Source organism: Aquarana catesbeiana, linkage group LG04 (genome assembly GCF_042186555.1).
Source record: "Aquarana catesbeiana isolate 2022-GZ linkage group LG04, ASM4218655v1, whole genome shotgun sequence".
NCBI classification, from domain to species: Eukaryota; Metazoa; Chordata; class Amphibia; order Anura; family Ranidae; genus Aquarana; species Aquarana catesbeiana.
Window position 1 is genome coordinate 164,914,746 of NC_133327.1, and position 19,749 is coordinate 164,934,494.

General features: G+C 38.5%; 1 protein-coding gene across 1 annotated transcript; it reads left to right on the plus strand.

Annotated features, from left to right (window-relative positions):
- Positions 1 to 1,926: 1,926 nt before the first annotated feature.
- On the plus strand, positions 1,927 to 16,999 carry LOC141139606 (carboxypeptidase B-like). The gene is made up of 11 exons (XM_073625904.1): positions 1,927 to 2,017; positions 2,107 to 2,182; positions 5,680 to 5,804; positions 6,989 to 7,085; positions 7,167 to 7,268; positions 8,243 to 8,344; positions 9,722 to 9,832; positions 9,917 to 10,007; positions 11,851 to 12,053; positions 14,297 to 14,381; positions 16,649 to 16,999. The coding sequence occupies exons 1-11, from the start codon at positions 1,953 to 1,955 to the stop codon at positions 16,831 to 16,833; spliced, it is 1,242 nt and encodes a 413-aa protein (XP_073482005.1). The 5' UTR covers positions 1,927 to 1,952; the 3' UTR covers positions 16,834 to 16,999.
- The last annotated feature ends 2,750 nt before the right edge of the window (positions 17,000 to 19,749 follow it).

Consider the following 19,749-nt stretch of genomic DNA (forward strand, 5'->3'; position numbering starts at 1 on the left):
TGAGAACTGAAATGAGAAAGTCCACTATCAGAATAGACCATTTGTTTTAAAAAAAATAATTTTGCCTGGGATAAATATCAGCAAAAAGCTTAGAAGCAGTATGAACCTTGTCAGGGAATAACCAATTCTCATAAATTACACAATCAATCTGGTTGTGTATTGAAAAGGTCTTTTTAGATACAGCCAGTAGACACAGGGGTTTGTTTTGACTGTGAAGAATGAGGTTTTGTTAGGCAAAGACCAGTATGAACCACATCAATTAGTGTGTCTACAGTGGAAAGCATTTGATGCAAAGCCATAGCTTGTACCTCATAATCTGCAGGAGAAGAAAAATGCTCCCCTGCCATTGCTGCAAAATCAACATCCTCAATACTTTCCTCCTTCCTTAAGGGTTCAGATAGGGTTTTTCAAATCTGGAGAAGGAGATGCCATAACCCAGGCACTGACCTAGTTCCTGTGGCTGTATTCCTAAAGAACGAGTGGAACCACGTCATTTGGAAAGTTACCTCATCCTTCTGAGACTAAGTACAGATGGAAGTTAAAAACAAATTTAAAAGAATTAGAGAGACAAATAATAAATTGTGATAACATATAATATGAAAAAAGTCCACGTGAAAGAGTATTGATTCTTGAGAATCTTCAGATAAAGTTCATCAAGTGTTCCAGCACCAAGATTAATAAAGATTCCTGCTGTGAAACCACCACCTCAGAAAATAGGAGCGCTTACCAAATCCTATTGACCCTCTTTCTCTAGAGAAGTCAAACGGGCAGTGTTTTAACCCTCCATGGGATAGAAATGCATTCCTAGCTCCCGCCACTTGTCTCCAAGTCAACCAACCATTACCGTAGAAGTATGTAGGGATGAGGAATAGCAAGAAGGAGCTCCTCTGCTGCCACTTCCGGCAATGTCTCCTCTACTTCCTCCCTCCTCATTGGGATTTTTTATATATTGGTTTGGGGGCAGTGGAATGACTTACATTGCATTCCTATATGTCTTTTCTTTTCTTAACTGCTCTCTGTCAGGGCTGGGCTCAGCCATTCCTTCTCAGAGCTTTGTTCTAAGCTGTCGGTTAATTGCCAGTACTCCACAGTGACTCACCTGGTCTTCATTTCCTGCTCGTCAGCTAGCCCTGCTGGCTATTTAAACTGCCTGGATCAGATCACCTGTGCCTTCGCCTGGTCAACATATCCGGACACTCTCTGCTATGTATTCCTGTTCAAACACCTTTGCCTGTACTGACTTCCTTTCTGGTTCCTGATCCTGTTTAATGCCTCTACTATGCTGATCTCTGGATTCCTGTTTCACTGGCTTGTTCCGAATACCCGCTCTGGTTACCAAACTCTGTTTTGACTACATTTGCTCTGTTAGTACCATTTTACCATTTAATTAAAAAGTTTGATTTTTACTGCACTTCTGTCTCAGTCTGATTCATGGTTCCTGACACTCTCTCGCTCTTGCCCAGACTTTCTATTTTTACTTTCTTTTTATCTCTATCCCTGTCTGCTTTCTGTCTCTACAATGGGAACAGTTGTGCAGAGCTATTTAATGGGGCAGTTTCTCAAGGCACAAAAAAATCTGCCTGATGGTCTTATAAAATTCCTCACGGTAGAAAAGGGTAATTTTTTACAGGTACAAAAATGTATGAATGATCAAAGACAATAGTAAAACTAAGTGTATAAATGAAATATTTAGTCCTTTCTGGGTAACAGTTAAGAAAAAGCAATGTCCATTGTATTGAACAAGATGATATAATAAAACACAGGTGTATGAAAAACAAGTCACTATGTCACTACTCAAAACACTATTTGGGTAAATAGAGCAAGGCCAGAGCTGTAATTAATCACACATGAAAAAATGGGAGTACAGTTTCTTTTAGCAAATCACATGCTAGAAAAACAACCTGACCAACATATAAAAGTGACAGTTGCAACCCAATATTCCTGCCGTCATCATGTGGACCATACTCATTCTTGCGATTATTGCTGCAGTGTCTGCTGAACCCCGAAGCTTTCATGGGTAAGAAGGAAATACATGAATAGTAATAATGTGATTAAATGAAAATATTCTTATTAGTTTTTTATATATTTATTTATTTATGCTTTTAGGGAGAAAGTATTCCGGGCATTTCCACAAACATATGAACAAGTGCAGCTTATTAAATCTTTGGCAGAACACGCAAAGGTATGTTGTCAATTTAGAGATTTACCTCTGATCTATTTGCCTTTTTCTCAGCATAATCAGCATTTAATTATGAATCAAAACTTTCTTAAATAAAAAACGGGCAATATTTAGTACAAAATATTTAGTAAAGAAACATTTTTGGCATTCTTCTGTGATACAGAGAATGAAGGATTCTTGGGCAAAAATGGTCAGTGAAGCCTACTGGAGGTCATGCCAGTATAATGCCTTAGAGCTTAGAAGAACACTTTGTTCCCATTTAAACACTTGTGGCAGTTACATGATATATATCTATATATTTCTATAGAAATTATATATATATTCAGGATTTTCTACAAGAGGAGGAAGTGCTCCTTGAAGAATTGGGACATCTGAAGCTACTTTATATGCTAGTGCTCCTATATTTAATTATTTTGAAATAAAAATATATAGATGTCTAGTATGATCAGCTGTAAAAGGACATCATGTTCCTTGTTCATTTTTTTTTCCAAGTTGCTCCTGTATAGTAGTTGCACTTTTCTGCTAGCTGCCAGTGTTGAGATGGACAATGGATCCTCAACAAAATGTTACTGACTATCAATTTAAAGTAATTGATCACCAATCACCTTGTAAAACAACCCATTCAGTTTAAAATAGAAATGAAAGGCAAAACATTTTTGAAGAGATATTAGAAACAAATATATAAATACCCTTTTTCCATTTTTTATAAATGATCACATTCCCTCTGTTCTAAGCTGCATAGGAGCTGGGTGGGGGAGAGGCAGCAGCACACTGAGCTTCCCAGTGAATGGCTGTGCAGCTTGGGCATATCAGAGCAAGTCTGATCATTGAAGGACAGTACACTGAGTTCCCAGAATAGCTAGAAAACTGACCATGGTGTGCTCTCCTGCTTAGTGTGGTCAGTTTTTAATAGGAATGCAGAGGGACTGGCAGGAACGCCAGGGATTTCACACAAAGGAAGCAATACAAAGAGAACAGGATACTTTCTCATACAAGTACATGGTACAGCAGGCACATATCAGGAATATGAAGTGTTGGGGTAATAAAATAAGGATATCCAGCCATCACAGCAATGAACCAGTTATAAGGTACGTGAGATGGGAGAGGACACTTCGGAGCAACAACAAACAAACTTTGTGATGTGTTTTACATTTGTTTTTCCCATTGGTACACTTTATCCCAGTAACTTATTGGATAATTACAGCATGCCTGATGATACAAAAAGCAGATGAGTTTTTAAAATGGGTTGAATTTTCCATTGAACCAAACTCTACAGAGAATAGTAAGCAGTCGTAATGGCCCTTTGTTCATCCCAGAATAAAGTGTTTTCTTGGCTCCAGAACAGATTGGTATATTACAGAAAGCATCATATAATATTTGTTTCACATCTATCTTTGTTAGTGAAGGAAATGGGAGTCACAGAAGTATCAATAATGTCTTGCGTTTTCTTTTGTATTTTGTATTTCTAAGAAGCCAACATGTGTTGTATAGCATAGTAAGCATGAATCAAAACTGCAGACTATTCTATAAAGTTTTTTTTACGATACTCGTGGCTAGCCTCTAACAGCTAGCCTTCCACCTTGTAAATATTTTATTGGGTAAATGTAGTTGTGCTTCTCATTGCACCAACTCAGAACCAAGAGTCTTGTTTAAAATAAGAAAACCTACATGTCCTCTAACGTATACCCTTTTGCAGTGATTTGCAGGGCCATTCATTTTGAATATCACCCCAATGCACTGTACATTAGGGATAAACACACAATACTATGCATTCTGCTGCAGTGCTGTGGAAGAAAGGGTTATGTGTGTTTTTGGGTCCATTGCAGTGCATTAGCAGTTCAGTCAAGGTGAATAAACTGCCTTAGTGCAAAGCTAGTTAACATGTAGCAAATATAGCATTAAAAAACAGAATGCATAAGTATAAATGGGTTCTTACTGTGTCAGTGATACCAATCTCACAAACCCCTGTCAGGCTGTCTTTATTGCTATTTACATCCCTGTTGTTGAAAACACACAAGGGAAGTGGTCACCTGGATAAGAAATGAGTGTAAATCTTCCCAACTAGAACAGGATAACAATAAAGAATTACAGGAGTTTTAACCCTTTACCTCTCTATTCAGAATTCACAAACAAACTTTGGCCAAAAGTACACTTTATTTGTTCAGCATTAAATTATTATTACGAATGTCTTCTTAAAACAGCCTCCACCAAAAAAATTATAAATGTAGCAGCACACCTTATATCATCATTGTTTCCTGTCCACTATTCTGTGCAATGTTTGCAGATGAATGAGCTTCCGAAAGTCTGGTGTTTGGAGTTTACACCTATAGGGTGGCTCCTTTGTCTTTCAGGGTCTGCCTGGAGCCGCTCTGACATGCGCACTCCCATCCAGGACTGAATCTTCACACGCCGCTTAGTGCAACGCTCCAGGGTTGCAGTGATCTGGTGCTTTGTTCATCCACTGCATGTGCAGTACAAGTTGCTAGCACCCTGGTACTGTGTTTGGCCATTGCATGCGCAGCATGGACAGCACACAAAGAATTATTGGACATGTAGTCCTGAAGTTTTAGATCTCTGATGTGCTTGGGAAACACTCCACAACCTAAAGTTTTGCAAGCCATGTAGAGAGGGACACAGGAAAGAGAAAATCATAACAGCTAAAACCAATCTTTTTGGCACAATAAGAGATAACAACAATATTTTAGCTGCTAGTTGGGTGGAGAATAAAGCAAAAAAAGAAAAGTTACATTAAGAGTTTAACACCACTTTAAGTAAAAACTTTGAGATGCTCATAAAATATTACAAGTGCTTTTTTGTAAATTTGGCTAAGGATTCATTTTCAGAATGTTTTTTTCTGACAGACTTTTGAATACTGCATTGTAGAAATAGATCTTGTTGTTCTAACTTTTCCTCATGTGTATGCCTATAAAATGCTTTTTTTATCTGAATGAAGACACTTTAAATGCCTATGTCCCTGCATAGCGGAAAACAAAACTAAATCATCTGACAATACAGTAGAAATGCATTCTGCTTGTAATTTATAACGTAATTGTTTCACATGCTTACTGTGCCTTTAACACTTTCCTATATAGAATTTGTTCCAGAGGTAAGCAAATAATTATTGACCAAGGGCTGCCCAGGGGTAGGCAACAAGTAGCTATGTATGGATTCTTAGATTTATTTATGCTGTTTAAAAGATTGCTTTTTTAGGAATATAACTGCAGTGTGAAACAAGGATTGCCTACAATGGACATTCACTGAAGTATAAATTAGCTCTTACTGGTATAATCCATAAAAAGTCTGGTTATATAATGCATACATGAGGGTTTTATGGCAGCATGTCCCTACATTTAACCATAGAGGTTTCAGATCAATAAACAAGCCTCACCTCGCTGAGACCAAAATCACTTTGTTCCCTATTTCATTATTTTAATAATCACTGTATTTTATATAACACTTTGGAATATATCATGGATTATAATTTTAATTTTGCATAACAGCTTGACTTTTGGGTTCCCGACTCTGTGGATCTCGTAGAACCAGGCAGACGTGTTGACTTCCGTGCTGAGAGTCATGTGTCCTATGATGTTCAGGCCCTGCTTGAGCAGAGTGGAATTTCCTTTGAGTAAGTTGAACTTTAGAGTTAAATAGCAGCCTATGAAGAAAACAATATGCTGAATGGAAGTTACATAGGGAAAGTACTCAATGGCCTCTTTTTCTTTGAGATACTGTATATCATTTTGAATGGTAAGGCTCTAAGTTAGCTTTTTCAGTTAAAAATTAGTTTTTTCTCATTCAATATTTGATCACAACACACTAAAAGTCTTTTTGGGCAAATAATTTGTGCAACATAAATTTGGGGTGTGCTGAAATAGATTTTTGCAACGGTACCATTTACACACAGATTTGTAATAGCAAATATACTGAATGACATTGAACACAAATGGTTGACACTCGTGCAGTAACTATAAATGTCATTCACAATATCTGAAGTGTCTGCTGGAATGTGTTTTTTTTCTTTAATACTTATTAATGTATTTATTAAAGTGGGTTTTGGCTAGAGGGGGGATTTTGCTGCTATTCGGTGCTCTGTTGGAGAGATTTTCCTCTCTTTTTTTGTCCTGTTGACAATGGTATCATCAGAGAGAAAGTAAAGAAAAATCTGCATCAGGAACACAAACACTAATAAATAAACTGACAGGGGTTCTATCCTTCCCCCTACTCTAAGTAAAAATGATTTAGTACTACTTCATTGTGCTATTGTAGATTTTATTTAACATTCTGTCTTTTGAAATCACTGTCACTGTGATATTTAGTAAAAGTATGCATAGTATCTACAAAAAAAATAAAAAATAAATATTATGGTTATTTGAGTAAGTAGAGTCTCTTCTAAGATGGCCTTAGGAGCTTTATTCAACATCCATGACATCAGACATGTAATATAATGTAATGTAGTGTATGTAATGTATTACATGTAATGTAATCTATCATGTTGCCCCAATGCAGAATAATTTTTATTCCATGCTGCCATCTGTTAATTTGCTTTGTAGTATGATCAGAACCCCAGGAGTGAGTTAAGTTGATTTAGCTACTTGGCATTGAGCTGGACCATAAACAGCCAGTGATTCCATCTCTGACCGACTGCAGCCACTGCAGTGCTGAAGCAAAGATTGATTTAAAACATTGCTATGTCTAAAATAGTAAAATTACCCATACGGTATGGAGCAAAAATGTCCCATCTAACTATCTGATTTCTACAGCTATGTTTTTCTAAAATGTATACCATATGATAATCTGCTTTTTCTTCAGAATTATGATCGATGACCTGCAGGTTGCACTGGAAAAGCAGCGTGATAGCAACATTCGTGCAGTACACAGCTATGAAAAGTACAACGATCTTGATACTGTACGTATGTATACTGTAAGTTTCCAAACAATATATACAATATAAATGTTCATGTTCACTAAAACTATTTGCATCCCACAGATCAATGCCTGGTCCGCTAACATTGCAGCTCAGAATCCATCTTTGGTGTCACGCTCTCAGATTGGAACCTCATACCAGGGACGTCCTCTGTATTTGCTTAAGGTAATTTCACTATTAGGATTATTACCAGTTCACCTTTATACATGTTCATATTCAGATATAATGTAGTTTCAAAAGGAATGTTAATTTCACAAGTTTGACCAGTGTAGTTTAGTACTAGATTACATATTGTGTTTTCCTGACTGTCTTTAAGCCTCAGTAGGAACACGTCTTGTCTGTGCTGTTTATTCTCAACAGCCTGTGTGTTCTCCATAAATTGCTGTAGAGCAGCTTTTCTTAACCTTTTTTTACACTGAGGAACCCTTGAAATAATTTTCTGGTCTCAGAGAACCCTGGATAATAATTGCTATATCTAAAGCTCATGGTACATGGATGGAAATAATGCTCCTTACATTTGAGCTCATTGGGAGGAATCACCTCTTATCAATAGCTAAAAAAGATCATTGGCGTCAGTGGTTATTTATCTGAGGGGGAGAAATTGCTCATTGCTCATGAAACCCCTAACAAACTCTGGATGAACAGCAGGGTTCCATGGAACTCTTGTTGGGAATGGCTGTTGTAGAGGGTACATTAGAGGCACAGAACTTCCAAATACACCACTTTGTAACAGCAAACTGGCTATCTCTGCAGAGAAGCTGATCACATATCATGCCTGTGTAATAAGAGGATTCTGATTTTTTTTTTTACCTTCCTCCACTCCACACAAAAAAAAAATCTTTTTAACAAGACTTCCAGAAAGAAGTTTAATTTCACAATGATTTGTAGTGAGTTGAGAGGGCCAATTTAGAAACTCACTCAGTTTGGCGAGGAGCTCCAAGCCTTGCCTGCTAACAATGAGTATTTTTAACATCTTTCTTTAAGATTTGCCCATGAGTGGCTACCAAAGATTTCAGCTGCTTTGTGGTCTGTTCATTTTACATGTTTTTATATCAAGAACAAACCCGTCTATAATAGAATCCCCCTGCTCTATGTTGCTTATATTGTTAAAAATTATGTTATGTTTTTCTATATTCAAGGTTGGAAAAAGCGGAACAAACAAGAAGGCTATCTTCATTGACTGTGGATTCCACGCTAGAGAATGGGTCTCCCCTGCTTTCTGTCAGTGGTTTGTTAAGGAAGTGAGTACATATTCCATTGCACAAGATCAAGTTAGGAAATACTGAGCATAATATGATAATTCAAAGTGCTGGTAATTTTTGGGGGCATATTTATAGTGCAGTGACATTTTGAAAACATTCACTGGTGGTGAATCATGTTAAATTCATTCACAGGGAAGATTTACCTGCAGTGAATGTTTGGTGAATGTTACTTTTACTGATTTATAAATATGCCCTATGGGTCTTTAATATAGAAATGATTGATTATGCTTATATATAGACTTTTACATTAGTTTAAATTTTTAGTATATTGACAGTGCCTTTAAGGCTGGATTCACACCTATGTGAATTGGATGTGGGTTTTCCTGCATCCAGTTTGCATGACAGGAGATTGTGATCGGCTCTCTATGGAGCCTGTTCACATATCTCCGTTGCAGCTGTGGAGCGGCTTGCACAGGAACGCTGTGCATCTTTGGCTCAGTTTCAGGGCCGAATTCAGGCAAAAATCTGCCCTGATTCATCCCTGAAATGGAGAACAGGGACACACCGGACCCCTGCTGTGAGCCGCATCCGATTTTGATGTGAACCCAGCCTGACTGTAATTTGTTGCCAGTTAAAGAGACCCTATATCAGACAACAAAAATCCTCCCATTTATATGTGCAATGAGTGCATTGTATGCAAGTTATTTGCCTGTTAAAGCCTCCCTTGTGTAGACATACAATATCCATGAGACAGCTAAGGAGCCACCATCTTAGATGTCAACAGCCCCAGCAGACTATAGTAACCTCCTACTATCCTCTCCCCACAGCTACATACATTTTTATTATAAAGGAAGGTGGGACCTTGGCCAAGTTGGTGACAGGGTCTCCTTAGGTACACTGATGAAATTATCCCTCACTCACTGTTCATTGTTTTTACTGTGTTTTCCGCCTCTTTGCAACATCCCCTGTGAACTCCAGAACATTTTCCCCCTCACTCCCTGTTGTTTGAATCAAGAAGTGCATTGCTTTATACACTCTACAAATCTCATAGTCAATAGCCCATAGTCCCTAATCCATTTCCCGTGTGAAAAATAGAGGGTGGTTATGCTCTTAGTTATAGTCATAAAGAATGAACATAGCCACCCTCTAACAGAAAGTTGGATCACAACCAGCAAAAAAAAAAATTTAAAAAAATGGGGATTTGGAGGAGGCTGAGAAGGTACTTTTCTGAGATAAGAACCAGAGTTTAGTGTCACTTTAAGCAATACCATAGGCTAAAGTCTTCTGTGTTTAGAAAGTTTGTTCACAATTTGTACACTTCCAAAACATTCAACACTGTCATATGATTGCATAATGAACCTCAATAGGCATAGGAGAGTGTATGGGATAAAGTTACCTTTTTTTTTCACATTTCAGGCAGTAAACAACTATGGAAGTGATGCTCAGTTTACCAACCTCTTGAACAACCTGGACTTTTATGTTCTCCCTGTTATGAATGTTGATGGTTATGTGTATTCTTGGACCACAGTAAGTAGCATGTGACAGCCAATAACAAAGGAAGCTATTATTTTAGTGTTGCTAAAATTTCTAATTCTAGTATGTTTGCTGTAGAACCGCATGTGGAGAAAGACTCGCTCTGTTAACCCAAATACTTCCTGCATTGGAACCGATCCAAACAGAAATTTCAACGCTGGATGGTGCAGTAAGTGGCTTCATGTTTTTCCAAAACATTTTTAAAGTGGTAATAATAAATAGTGAACACCTTCTCTTAATCTTGACCTCACCCTTGTGCTCTAATTCACCCCAAAAAACAGTCTTAATAATATATGTGAAAAAACAGTGCTGCCCCTTTAAGTGTAAATAACACTGCATCATGATTGACAAAATATAAAAAAGGCGCTTCACATCCTCAATAACACCATGGTCCATATATTCGAATGTGGTAAATATATACTTCCACTTGCTTCTTTGACTCAAATATGTGCTCCACCACATGCTCCACACATATGCACGAACCACAAATATGTGACGTTTTGTTACAGAAGGTCATACAATGCTTTCTGAATAAATAGCTGTTCCCTCTAATGGCTTGGATCTAGGTTGCCTTCCACTTTAATGGTCCTTCAACAACTTGCCACCATTCCTCTCTCTCAAAAAACAATCACTCCCCAAAAAAGAAAAATATTCTCATAGTGCAGTATTTATTTGTTCAAAGTGAATACATGCCAAAAAATCCAAATGTAACACTATACACAATATACAGAGCCCAATACCGCAACACCAACATATATAGCCTGAAGTAAAAATAACACAGCCGCTCCGTCCCTGGAGTCAGCATGCGTTCCAAAGCCCGTACACTGGAAGTGACATCACTACGTTGCCGGAAATGATCGATGTATTCCCATCCTGATGCAGTGTTGGACAGTGTACCGTATATTTAACACATTTGATTATATGGACTTTAGTTTTGTTTGGTGTTATTGGGGATGTGAAGCGCCTTACCTTTTTATATTTTGTCAATCATGCACATTTTTAAAGTAATAATAAATCCAAAACCAAAAATGTAATATATTGTAACTTACCAATCCCTAGATGTGGTGGCTGCATTAGTTTTCTTTTTTTTTAGGCTTTTTTCCTTCTGTTTTCACCTGGTGATCTGGCCAGTATTGGAGTGCCCCCAATCTGGAGGAAGAAGGAGCACAGGGGCACATCTGGACAGGAGCATTGTCAGTCTGGGGGGAGTGCAGTGAATTGAAACCAAATGTCAGCTCACTACTACTACAGTTACACAAGCAGTTACAGCTACCAGTTTTTTTTCTTTTGGGATAAAGGTTTTAAATACATAAATAAATGGAATTGAATAAGTAAAAGCTGATCATTGTAAGCACCCCTGTCGGTGGTAAATGGTTTGCTCAACACTGTAACTGCTATATGTGCAGGAGAGCTTGTCCTGTTGAAAAACAACAGACTTACTGGCTGAAAATAAAAGAAAGAAAGACTAAAAAAGTAAACTAATGCAGCCATCACATCTAAGAATCTGCAGGCTGCAATATAATAAATGTTTGCTTTTGGGTTTAATACCACTTTTAAAATCCTAAAACAAAGTTTCTAAAATTCATGTAAGGTGTATAGACTGGCTTTAGAAAATAAAGAATGTTCCATCCAGTGTCTTTGCCATTATAGGTGTTGTAGATCCTCCACAGCTGATAATGTGCAGATTGTCTAACATGCAGATATGCAAGTTGCCTAATGACATCTTGCTGAAATGACACTATTGCAGCTTCCACCTAATTCCATCAAAAAGAACTTTAATTCAGTAAATGTCAAATACAGCACAGGTTTATGTACTATTAAAGAAGTAAGATGCTATATTCAGTGAATTAATAAGTCTGGATTAGATAACGTCCACATGTGGGCTTCATGTAAGAAATTGTCTACCTTGTGTGTAGAACCTACGTTCATTGTTGTTCATATGAATACATTGCTGCATTTTAAATACTCATTAATATATTTACTGTAATCTGGTTTAATGTCTCCCTTTTAAGCTGTTGGAGCTTCATCAAGAGCTTGCGATGACACATATTGCGGTGCTACTCCTGAATCTGAAAGTGAATCTAAAGCTGTGGCTAACTTTATACGTGCCAACATTGGCTCCATCAAGGGTTACCTGACTATCCACTCCTATTCCCAGATGCTGCTGTTCCCTTACTCTTACAGCTATGCTGTTGCTAAAGATCACACTGAACTGGTAAGTTTGACAACAGTTATTGTTTTCCAGGAAGTGGTGTTAATTTACTAAAAGATAATAAGCTGTTTACTAAGCAAAGTACATTTTGAATTAGCTTAGAGAGTAAAGTGGAGCTGTGCTGAGTTCAATCATCCAATCATGTGCAATCAAACATCCTGTTTTTAGTTATTTACATTTTTTTAAGAATCATTATTTTTTTCCTTGCACATGATTAGGCATTCTTTGCAAAGGGAGCTTCACTTCATTCCCTAAGCTAAGTGAAAATTCACTTTGCCAACTGAACATACTCTACTCCTTAAGTACATCATGCCTAATGTGTTACCAATGCAATGTGTTAAATTATATTTCAAAGTGTGTAAAAGGCAAGTCCACCAATTACTGATAACTCATGATTTTAAGAAGTTAGCTTTTAAAAACTGTGTGAGTTCCTAGAGGAAATATTTATCATTAAAACCATAAAACAATCTTCCAGTACCTTGTACCATTCTACCTGACTTGTAAACAAGCATGGTTTTGCTTCCCACCAATGGAAAATCTTTAGAAACACACTGGGATTGATATGCTAAAAGCAAATAGAAGCAAGGAAGTTTTCACCAGACCTTAGTTTATTAGTTAAAACACCAGGGATTGGTGGTCCTGGAAATACCAATCACCTTCAGGGGAATGAGGAAGAAATGTATTTTACCCCTGCTGGAGCAAATTGGACTAGTAAATATATATAGGGTTTTTGTCTTCCTCTGCATCAACTGTGGGAATAGGATTTTTTATATGGACATTTTTTTTATTTATGTATTATGTTTATTGTCTTTGTTGGTTGGTAGAACTAGATGGACTTATGTAACTATGTGAATGAGGTAAAGCTCTGCTGGCTATCATCGTCCAATCCCTTGCAATCAAAAATACTGTGTTTTTTTTCCCCCTCCTTACATTTGATTAGGTATTGTTCACAAAGTGAAATTTCACCACATTTACTATGCTCTGGAGGAAAGTACCTTGCAAAGTGCAACTTCACTTGCAAAGTTAAAATCCTGTTTTCATTTGTTGAATCAGCCCAATAGAAACGACATTAGATCATGATGTCACCAATGTTTGGCAGTTCTAGGTGTCTTATCTTTTAACTTTTTTCCAAAAGTTTAGTTTACACTGAAAAATAAAATTAACAAGGGCACACCTGCAGAGATATTGTACAATTATAATTTCATAGTGATACCAGTCAATGTGCAAAATAAATATATGAACATGGAATTACTGAAAAGTAGCCAAATCATAAAAAGATACCTTATATGTAAAGCAAATGTTTAAACAGATATGACATTATCAAAGTGTTCACAGGCCTTTCTGTATCTTTTGTACACAGGCTGCAGTACTCCCACTATTTATCTCCATGATTACAAATGTATATATAAAAATATCAATGTAAGCTGTGTCCTCAATTTAACCCACTTACTACTAAACTGAGCCTAGCATAAGGGAAATGCGGGGAGCTCGTATTGATGAGCTTGTTTTAATAATTCTAATGTATGCTAAACCATCAAGTTCCTTATCATTGCTTTCCCAGTGTAACCTGTGCATTTTCACTAACTGAATCCATACACCTAAAACTGAACTTCTAGCTGGCATCAGACACACAGACATATTGTGTAGTCATTGGTTTCTATTGCCTCTCCATAACTCAGGTTCTGATGGAACTGCCAATAAAATAGTTTTCACTACTCTTCTAGTGGATTGGTTCTGTATGAACTGATGCAGATTGGGTGAGTAGTCTTTCGTCCTCTCCTCCACCAACCCACAAAGGCAAGGAAGTTGTGGCACAGTTCAAATGGCCAAGAGGCAGAAAATATAAATCCAGCCCCAGGAGTATTACATAGTGGATGCTTACAAAGCCAAATGCTGGCTGCACATGAAAATGATGGCTTGTATGGTTGGGCACTAAGCTTTATAAATACATGAATATGGCCTTTCCTTTGTCGGAACGCATAAGATTCTTTCTTTTACTACCTATCTTTGGTATATAGTAAAAACAGCACAAAAGTATTAAAGATGATAGAAACTTTATTTTATTTATACAAAGGTTACAAACATCATTTTAGCAATCGGCTGTTCTTCGAGCAATGATACAAACATAGCAAACCACACCTTTTAAATCACACTTAGCACCCAGGACTTTACATATACCAGTCAGAAAAGTTCATTGAGATGTTTATTTTTCTCTTTAATACAATTGTGCCTCCATGTTCTTTTAGAATAATGTTGCCAAGGGTGCCGTTTCTGCTTTGACTGCCCTCTATGGAACTAAATACACGTATGGTCCTGGTGGAACTACAATCTGTAAGTTATTATTACTATTCTACATGATTTACACAGAGCTAACAGTTTGCATAGTGATTTACAAAATAAAGGGAGACAGTAGAGTTACAATATCATTTAAGACAAGAGGGCTAGGAGGGCCCTGCTCGCAAGAGATTATAATCTAAAAAAGAAGGGCAAGTGAAACAAAAGGTAATAACTGTGTGGGACTGAGTTGTTTAAGAATTAGAATTCCAATTGTTAGGTAGAGGCAAGTCAGGCTTCCCTGAAATGTGATTTCTCAGGGATTTCCTAAAGGCAGATAGAGTAGGCGTTAGCCATCCAAGTAGCGGTAATGCCTCGTACACACTTTCGTTCAACTGAGGAGCTTGCTGTACTAACTATGCAATGTTAGTATAGCGATCTCCCGCTGAGCTATTGTGCTTTGACAGGGGGACTACCCCCCCCCCCCAGAACACCCCAGTCAGCACTGGCAACCAATAGCTGCTAGCGCTGAATGGATGCCAATCAGATGCTGGTTTTTGGCCGGCTTCTGTCATACAGGCTGATGTTCACACGGCCCAAATGTCTGCCATTTTTTGTTAAACCATGTACCAGGTTTAAGAAGTTCTAGAGTATATGAGAGGCTCTGAAGAAATCGTAGACACGACTATGGGAGGAGGTCACGATGGAATCAGAGAGCAGGAAAAATGAAGAGGATAGTTTGGGTGATATTTTGAGACAAGGTTGGTGATGTAGCTGGAGGCAGAGTTGTGGATGACTTTGCATGCTGTTGTTATTATATAATTGTACAATTTTTATTACATATATTAGATTATACTGTACTGTACTTCAATTTGTAGGGAAATATCTCTTCACAACTTTACATAAAAGTCTTCCATTTTATTACAAAAAATATATTTTTAATGCAATTAAATAGATCCTCTTAGGCTTATTTAGGATTACTTAGATACCTAAGAGCAGTTATTAACGATGAGCAAACTTGAGGCTTCTGGTCAGGTGTGTTTGCCATTCGAAGGGTAATGACCGAGAGGTCTGTCGACCAGCTCCCTATCAGCGCTGACCGGAGTGTTCTGGCAGGAGGGCCGTCCCCCTGTCAGAACACAATAGCACAGTAGTGGAGATTGCTGAACTAACATGGGATTGTTAATACAGCGACTCTGACCTGATCTGAGCTGTCAGTTTGTTGTTGAACAAAAAAAACTAGTAGTGTGTACGAGGCTTTAGTATCTTATAGCAACCAGCCATTAGTAGGCATTGAAAAAGAACAGAAGTGATTTGAATCTTTTTTTGTAAATACACCACAAATACTGAAGAGAGATGGCCACACAATATGCATTGGCAGTCTTTAGATTCCCTAATTTATCAAAATGAAAGAATGCCGTTTTGGAAGGTGGCTGTTTGTTCTGGGGCAACACGGAAAGTATTTTTTTTAAAAATACATTACAGTTGTGAAAGGAAAAATTCATCCATAACTGACATTTCGACATTTTATAGATGCTGCTGAACTATACTATTTAAATCTCATTTAGCTGTACGCCTCCTGTGGATCACAGGAGTGCAGTTCGTTCTGCACTCGGTGACCCATTTTCAGCAGACAGCGGGCTTCATGCCTGGACTGGCACCCAGCTCAGCCTCTCAGCAAGCCACTGAGAGCCTGAGTCGGCTGCTCCCACCCCCTCCACAGCCCAGCACTTCAGTGACCGGGGTTGGGGGGGAGCAAAGCAGACAGCGGTGACTGACAGGTGGTGTTTGATCAATCGGTTCTCAGTGTTAGAGCCAGGGGGGGAAAGATGCGGCTATGGACCAATGCTGTAGCCACCTAGGTAAGTATGAGTCTGAAAAAAAAAAAAAACACAAAAAAAGAAACCATACTTCTCTTTTAACTTTTTTTACTTTTGTACCTCAGTTACTTTGAGATTTCTGTGCTTGAGCTCAGTCCAACTTTCCCTTTCTTCATGTTTATTTACTTTATACTATGGAGAATATAATGCCTCCAAATAGTTACTAAATAGGGCCTGTAATGGCTCTGAATTGTGCCATTATTGTGATTTGGACAGAAGTCAGTGTGACGGAGATAAGGACGAAGGGTGGTGAGGACTACTTTACTCTTTTACATGAAGGAGCCCATAAAATAAACAGAGGGGCAGATTAGGTTGCAAGTACTATTGCTCTAAAATGTTTCTTCTATAGTTTCAACTATAACTAAAATATGGCTGTTAGGTGAACCAACTCATTAGACTATATCTATGAGAAATATTTATAAAAAACAATAATTTTTGTTGCAGACCTTGCTGCTGGAGGCTCTGATGACTGGGCTTATGATGCTGGTGTGAAATACTCCTACACATTTGAGCTGCGTGACACTGGAAGATATGGATTTGCTCTCCCTGAAAGTCAAATCAAACCTACTAGTGAGGAAACTCTGCTTGCCGTCAAATACATTGCCAACCACATCCTGAATAACGCATAAAATAAAAAACTTACCAGTGGGGCCAAATGCCATGCATCCAATGAGAATTTTAAAGTTTCATTTTTATTTAATTTGATTGCAATCATTTTTGACTAGGCTAAGTAGTAACTAACAGTTGAATAACATGGATGTAAAGCCTATTGATAAGGAAAGAAAGTGACAATAAAGGACAATAAAGGATGTTTAATGAAAATATGGATATATTTCATCATTTATTTTATATTGTTGATTAACCACACATACAGTACTGTATACAGTATATACGGCAGAGTTCTTATGGCTAAGCATCAGATATTGCTAGAATTTTCCAAATCCCGCCTATTTCGAAATGAAAACTATAAATGACTAAAACTGACAAAATGGCAATCACTTGTTTTAAAGCAGCCCATTAAGGAAAAGTAAAAATATAAAGTAAAATAAAGTAAAAATTCAGTAAATATTATTTTCTGGCCACTAACAATGTTTTTTGAAGTATGCTGTGGATTGGAGTTATAGCCTATATGACGGCCTATAGCTATAAATAGAGATGAATGAATCTGCTTTGGTTTCATGAACAGTTTTGCAAACTTTGCTGCAAATACTATTGAAGATTATGGGAGAGGTGGGTGAATTTTGTTATTCAGTTCTGGTCATTTGTAGGGCAAAAGCTATTGCTAAACAAAAGGCATGGGGATTCAGCGCTGCCATGGTACATGTACATTACCAATACCAAAATTTACAAAGAGAGGGTTGGGTTATCTATTCCTTGACAAAATTGGCTTTCAGCTTACTGGGGCAAATGTTATGCACTGCATTATAATTTCATACAACTGGATATGAACCTGCAAACTTTTCAGTCAAAAGTTTCCAGTCTGTGAACTTCACAAATCCCAGAGATTTGCTGGTAGCAGCAAACCTGATCCCTCGTTATAACCCAAAAAAACAAAAGTTTGCTTTCTGATTTGTTATGATACAAAACATGTACATTCTTCAAAAAGCCCTCCCACAGATGATTTAGATTCCTCAATTTATTTACACAGCAAAGTCCCTATTATCCACACTACCCCTGTTTTTAGGAAATGGTTGTGTAGTGTTGCCCCAGAGAAACTGCAGGGCTGCTTTGTGATTTATTTGCACACCCTTGAGGACACACTTTGTTCACTCAACACTTACTGACACACCTTCAGGCATTTTAAAGAATTCTTTAGTCCAAGCATAGCCTAAAAGAAGAGAGAATTATGAAGTGCACTTATGCAAACAATCAATAGGAAAATAACATTACTCTGAGAGATATTATTAAACACCTGAAATGTTCTGAATTTCAGCAATTAACAGAACTGAACTGCATTTACCTGGCAACAGTATATAAGGACAGTCATAATTTCTTATAACAGTCCTAGTTTTATCCCACTGGCTAGTGAAGAATGCACAACAGATTAATTTGTATGAGGTTATTTTCTTACCAGACCCAGGGCATCTCTTTCTGGGTATTTAGACACGTGCTCTGATTCAGGAAAAAGTAAAGTTCAAGTCATACAGGGATATAAGTTGCTGTGATCTCTCTCTTTCAGTCCTGCTCAGACAATGTCTCTTTTCCTTTCTTACAAGTGGTGAGAATGCTCTCTGGTACAGTCTGGTCACACTAGACATCCAAATCACACATTGTAGTGTGTGATGAACAGTTTCTCCTAATTGTAGTCAGCTATGGCAGAGTTCTGTACAGACAGCAGCCCAGTTTTTTTCTACACCTCTCCAGCTTTGAGACTGCCCTCCCTTCTCCTCTCAGAAGCATGTAGTCCCCTGTCCTTGCTTTGTTGCATCAGCCAGTCACCATCCCCCAGGCTTGATGGGGCTTGATCCAGACCCAGTCAAGAAAACTGCCCCCTGCACTGGAGACATACCATAGATGAGCATTACAAAGTGGTCTCCTCAAAGATAGCTGCTGCACTTCTGCATTAATGAATATCCAGTTTACCCCAGTCCACACTGCAGAATGTTAATACAGTAGCAACAAAGGAATAAGTTCTGCATCTGTAATCAGCTACAGTCCAGGCTACAGTATAAGAATCTACCCACATTTTTACCTACTGACAGTGGCGTATCACCTATGGGTGCAAAATTCACTGTGCACATGGGCCCCATGAGACAAATTCTCCCATGCTTGTGAGAGATGTGCCTGAAAGAGGTGAGGATTGTGAGTTTAAGGAGGGAGGGGAACTGTGCAGATGAGCTGGAGGGTGGGCTGGGAAGCCTTAGGATGTGGGGGACTGTTAAGACTGAGGAGGGGGCTGTTAATACTGAGGAATAGGGGCTGTGAAGCCTGAGGATCTGGGGGAGACTGTGAAGTCTGAGGATTGGGGGCTGTGGAGATTGAAGATGGGGGGACTGTGAAGATTGAGGATGGGGGCACTGTGAAGACTGAGGATGGGGGGAGACTGTGAAGACTAAGGATTGGGGGGGCTGTGAGGGCTAACGATGGGGGGCTCTGAAGCCTGAAGATGAGGGTGGCTGTGGAGCCTGAGGATAGAGGGGAACTGTGACACCTAAAGCTAGGAGGGAGATTGTGAACCCTGAGGATGAGAGAACTGTGAAGCCTGAGGATGGAGGGACTGTGAAGACTGAGCATGTGGCAGGACTGTGAAGCCTGAAGATGGGGGCTGGGAAGACTGAGGATGGGAGGGAGACTGTGAAGCCTGAGCATTAGTGGACTCTGAAGACTGAGAATGGGGGAGACTGTAAAGCCTGAGGATGGGGGGACTGTGAAGCCTGAGGATGGGGGCTATTAAGATGGAGGATGGTGGGCTGTGAAGACTGAGGATTGGGAGAGACTGTAAAGCCTGAGGATTGGGGGACTGTGAAGACTGAGGATGGGGGACTGTAAAGATTAAGGATGGGTAGATTGTGAAGACTAAGGATAGGGGGGACTGTGAAGACTGA

Bases quoted from the DNA above. Each gene is read 5' to 3' on its own strand.
- LOC141139606 (XM_073625904.1), top strand. From the start codon at position 1,953: ATGTGGACCATACTCATTCTTGCGATTATTGCTGCAGTGTCTGCTGAA. The intron at 2,018-2,106 runs GTAAGAAGGAAA...TTATGCTTTTAG, and splicing joins GAACCCCGAAGCTTTCATGG to GGAGAAAGTATTCCGGGCAT. The intron at 5,805-6,988 runs GTAAGTTGAACT...CTTTTTCTTCAG, and splicing joins CAGAGTGGAATTTCCTTTGA to AATTATGATCGATGACCTGC.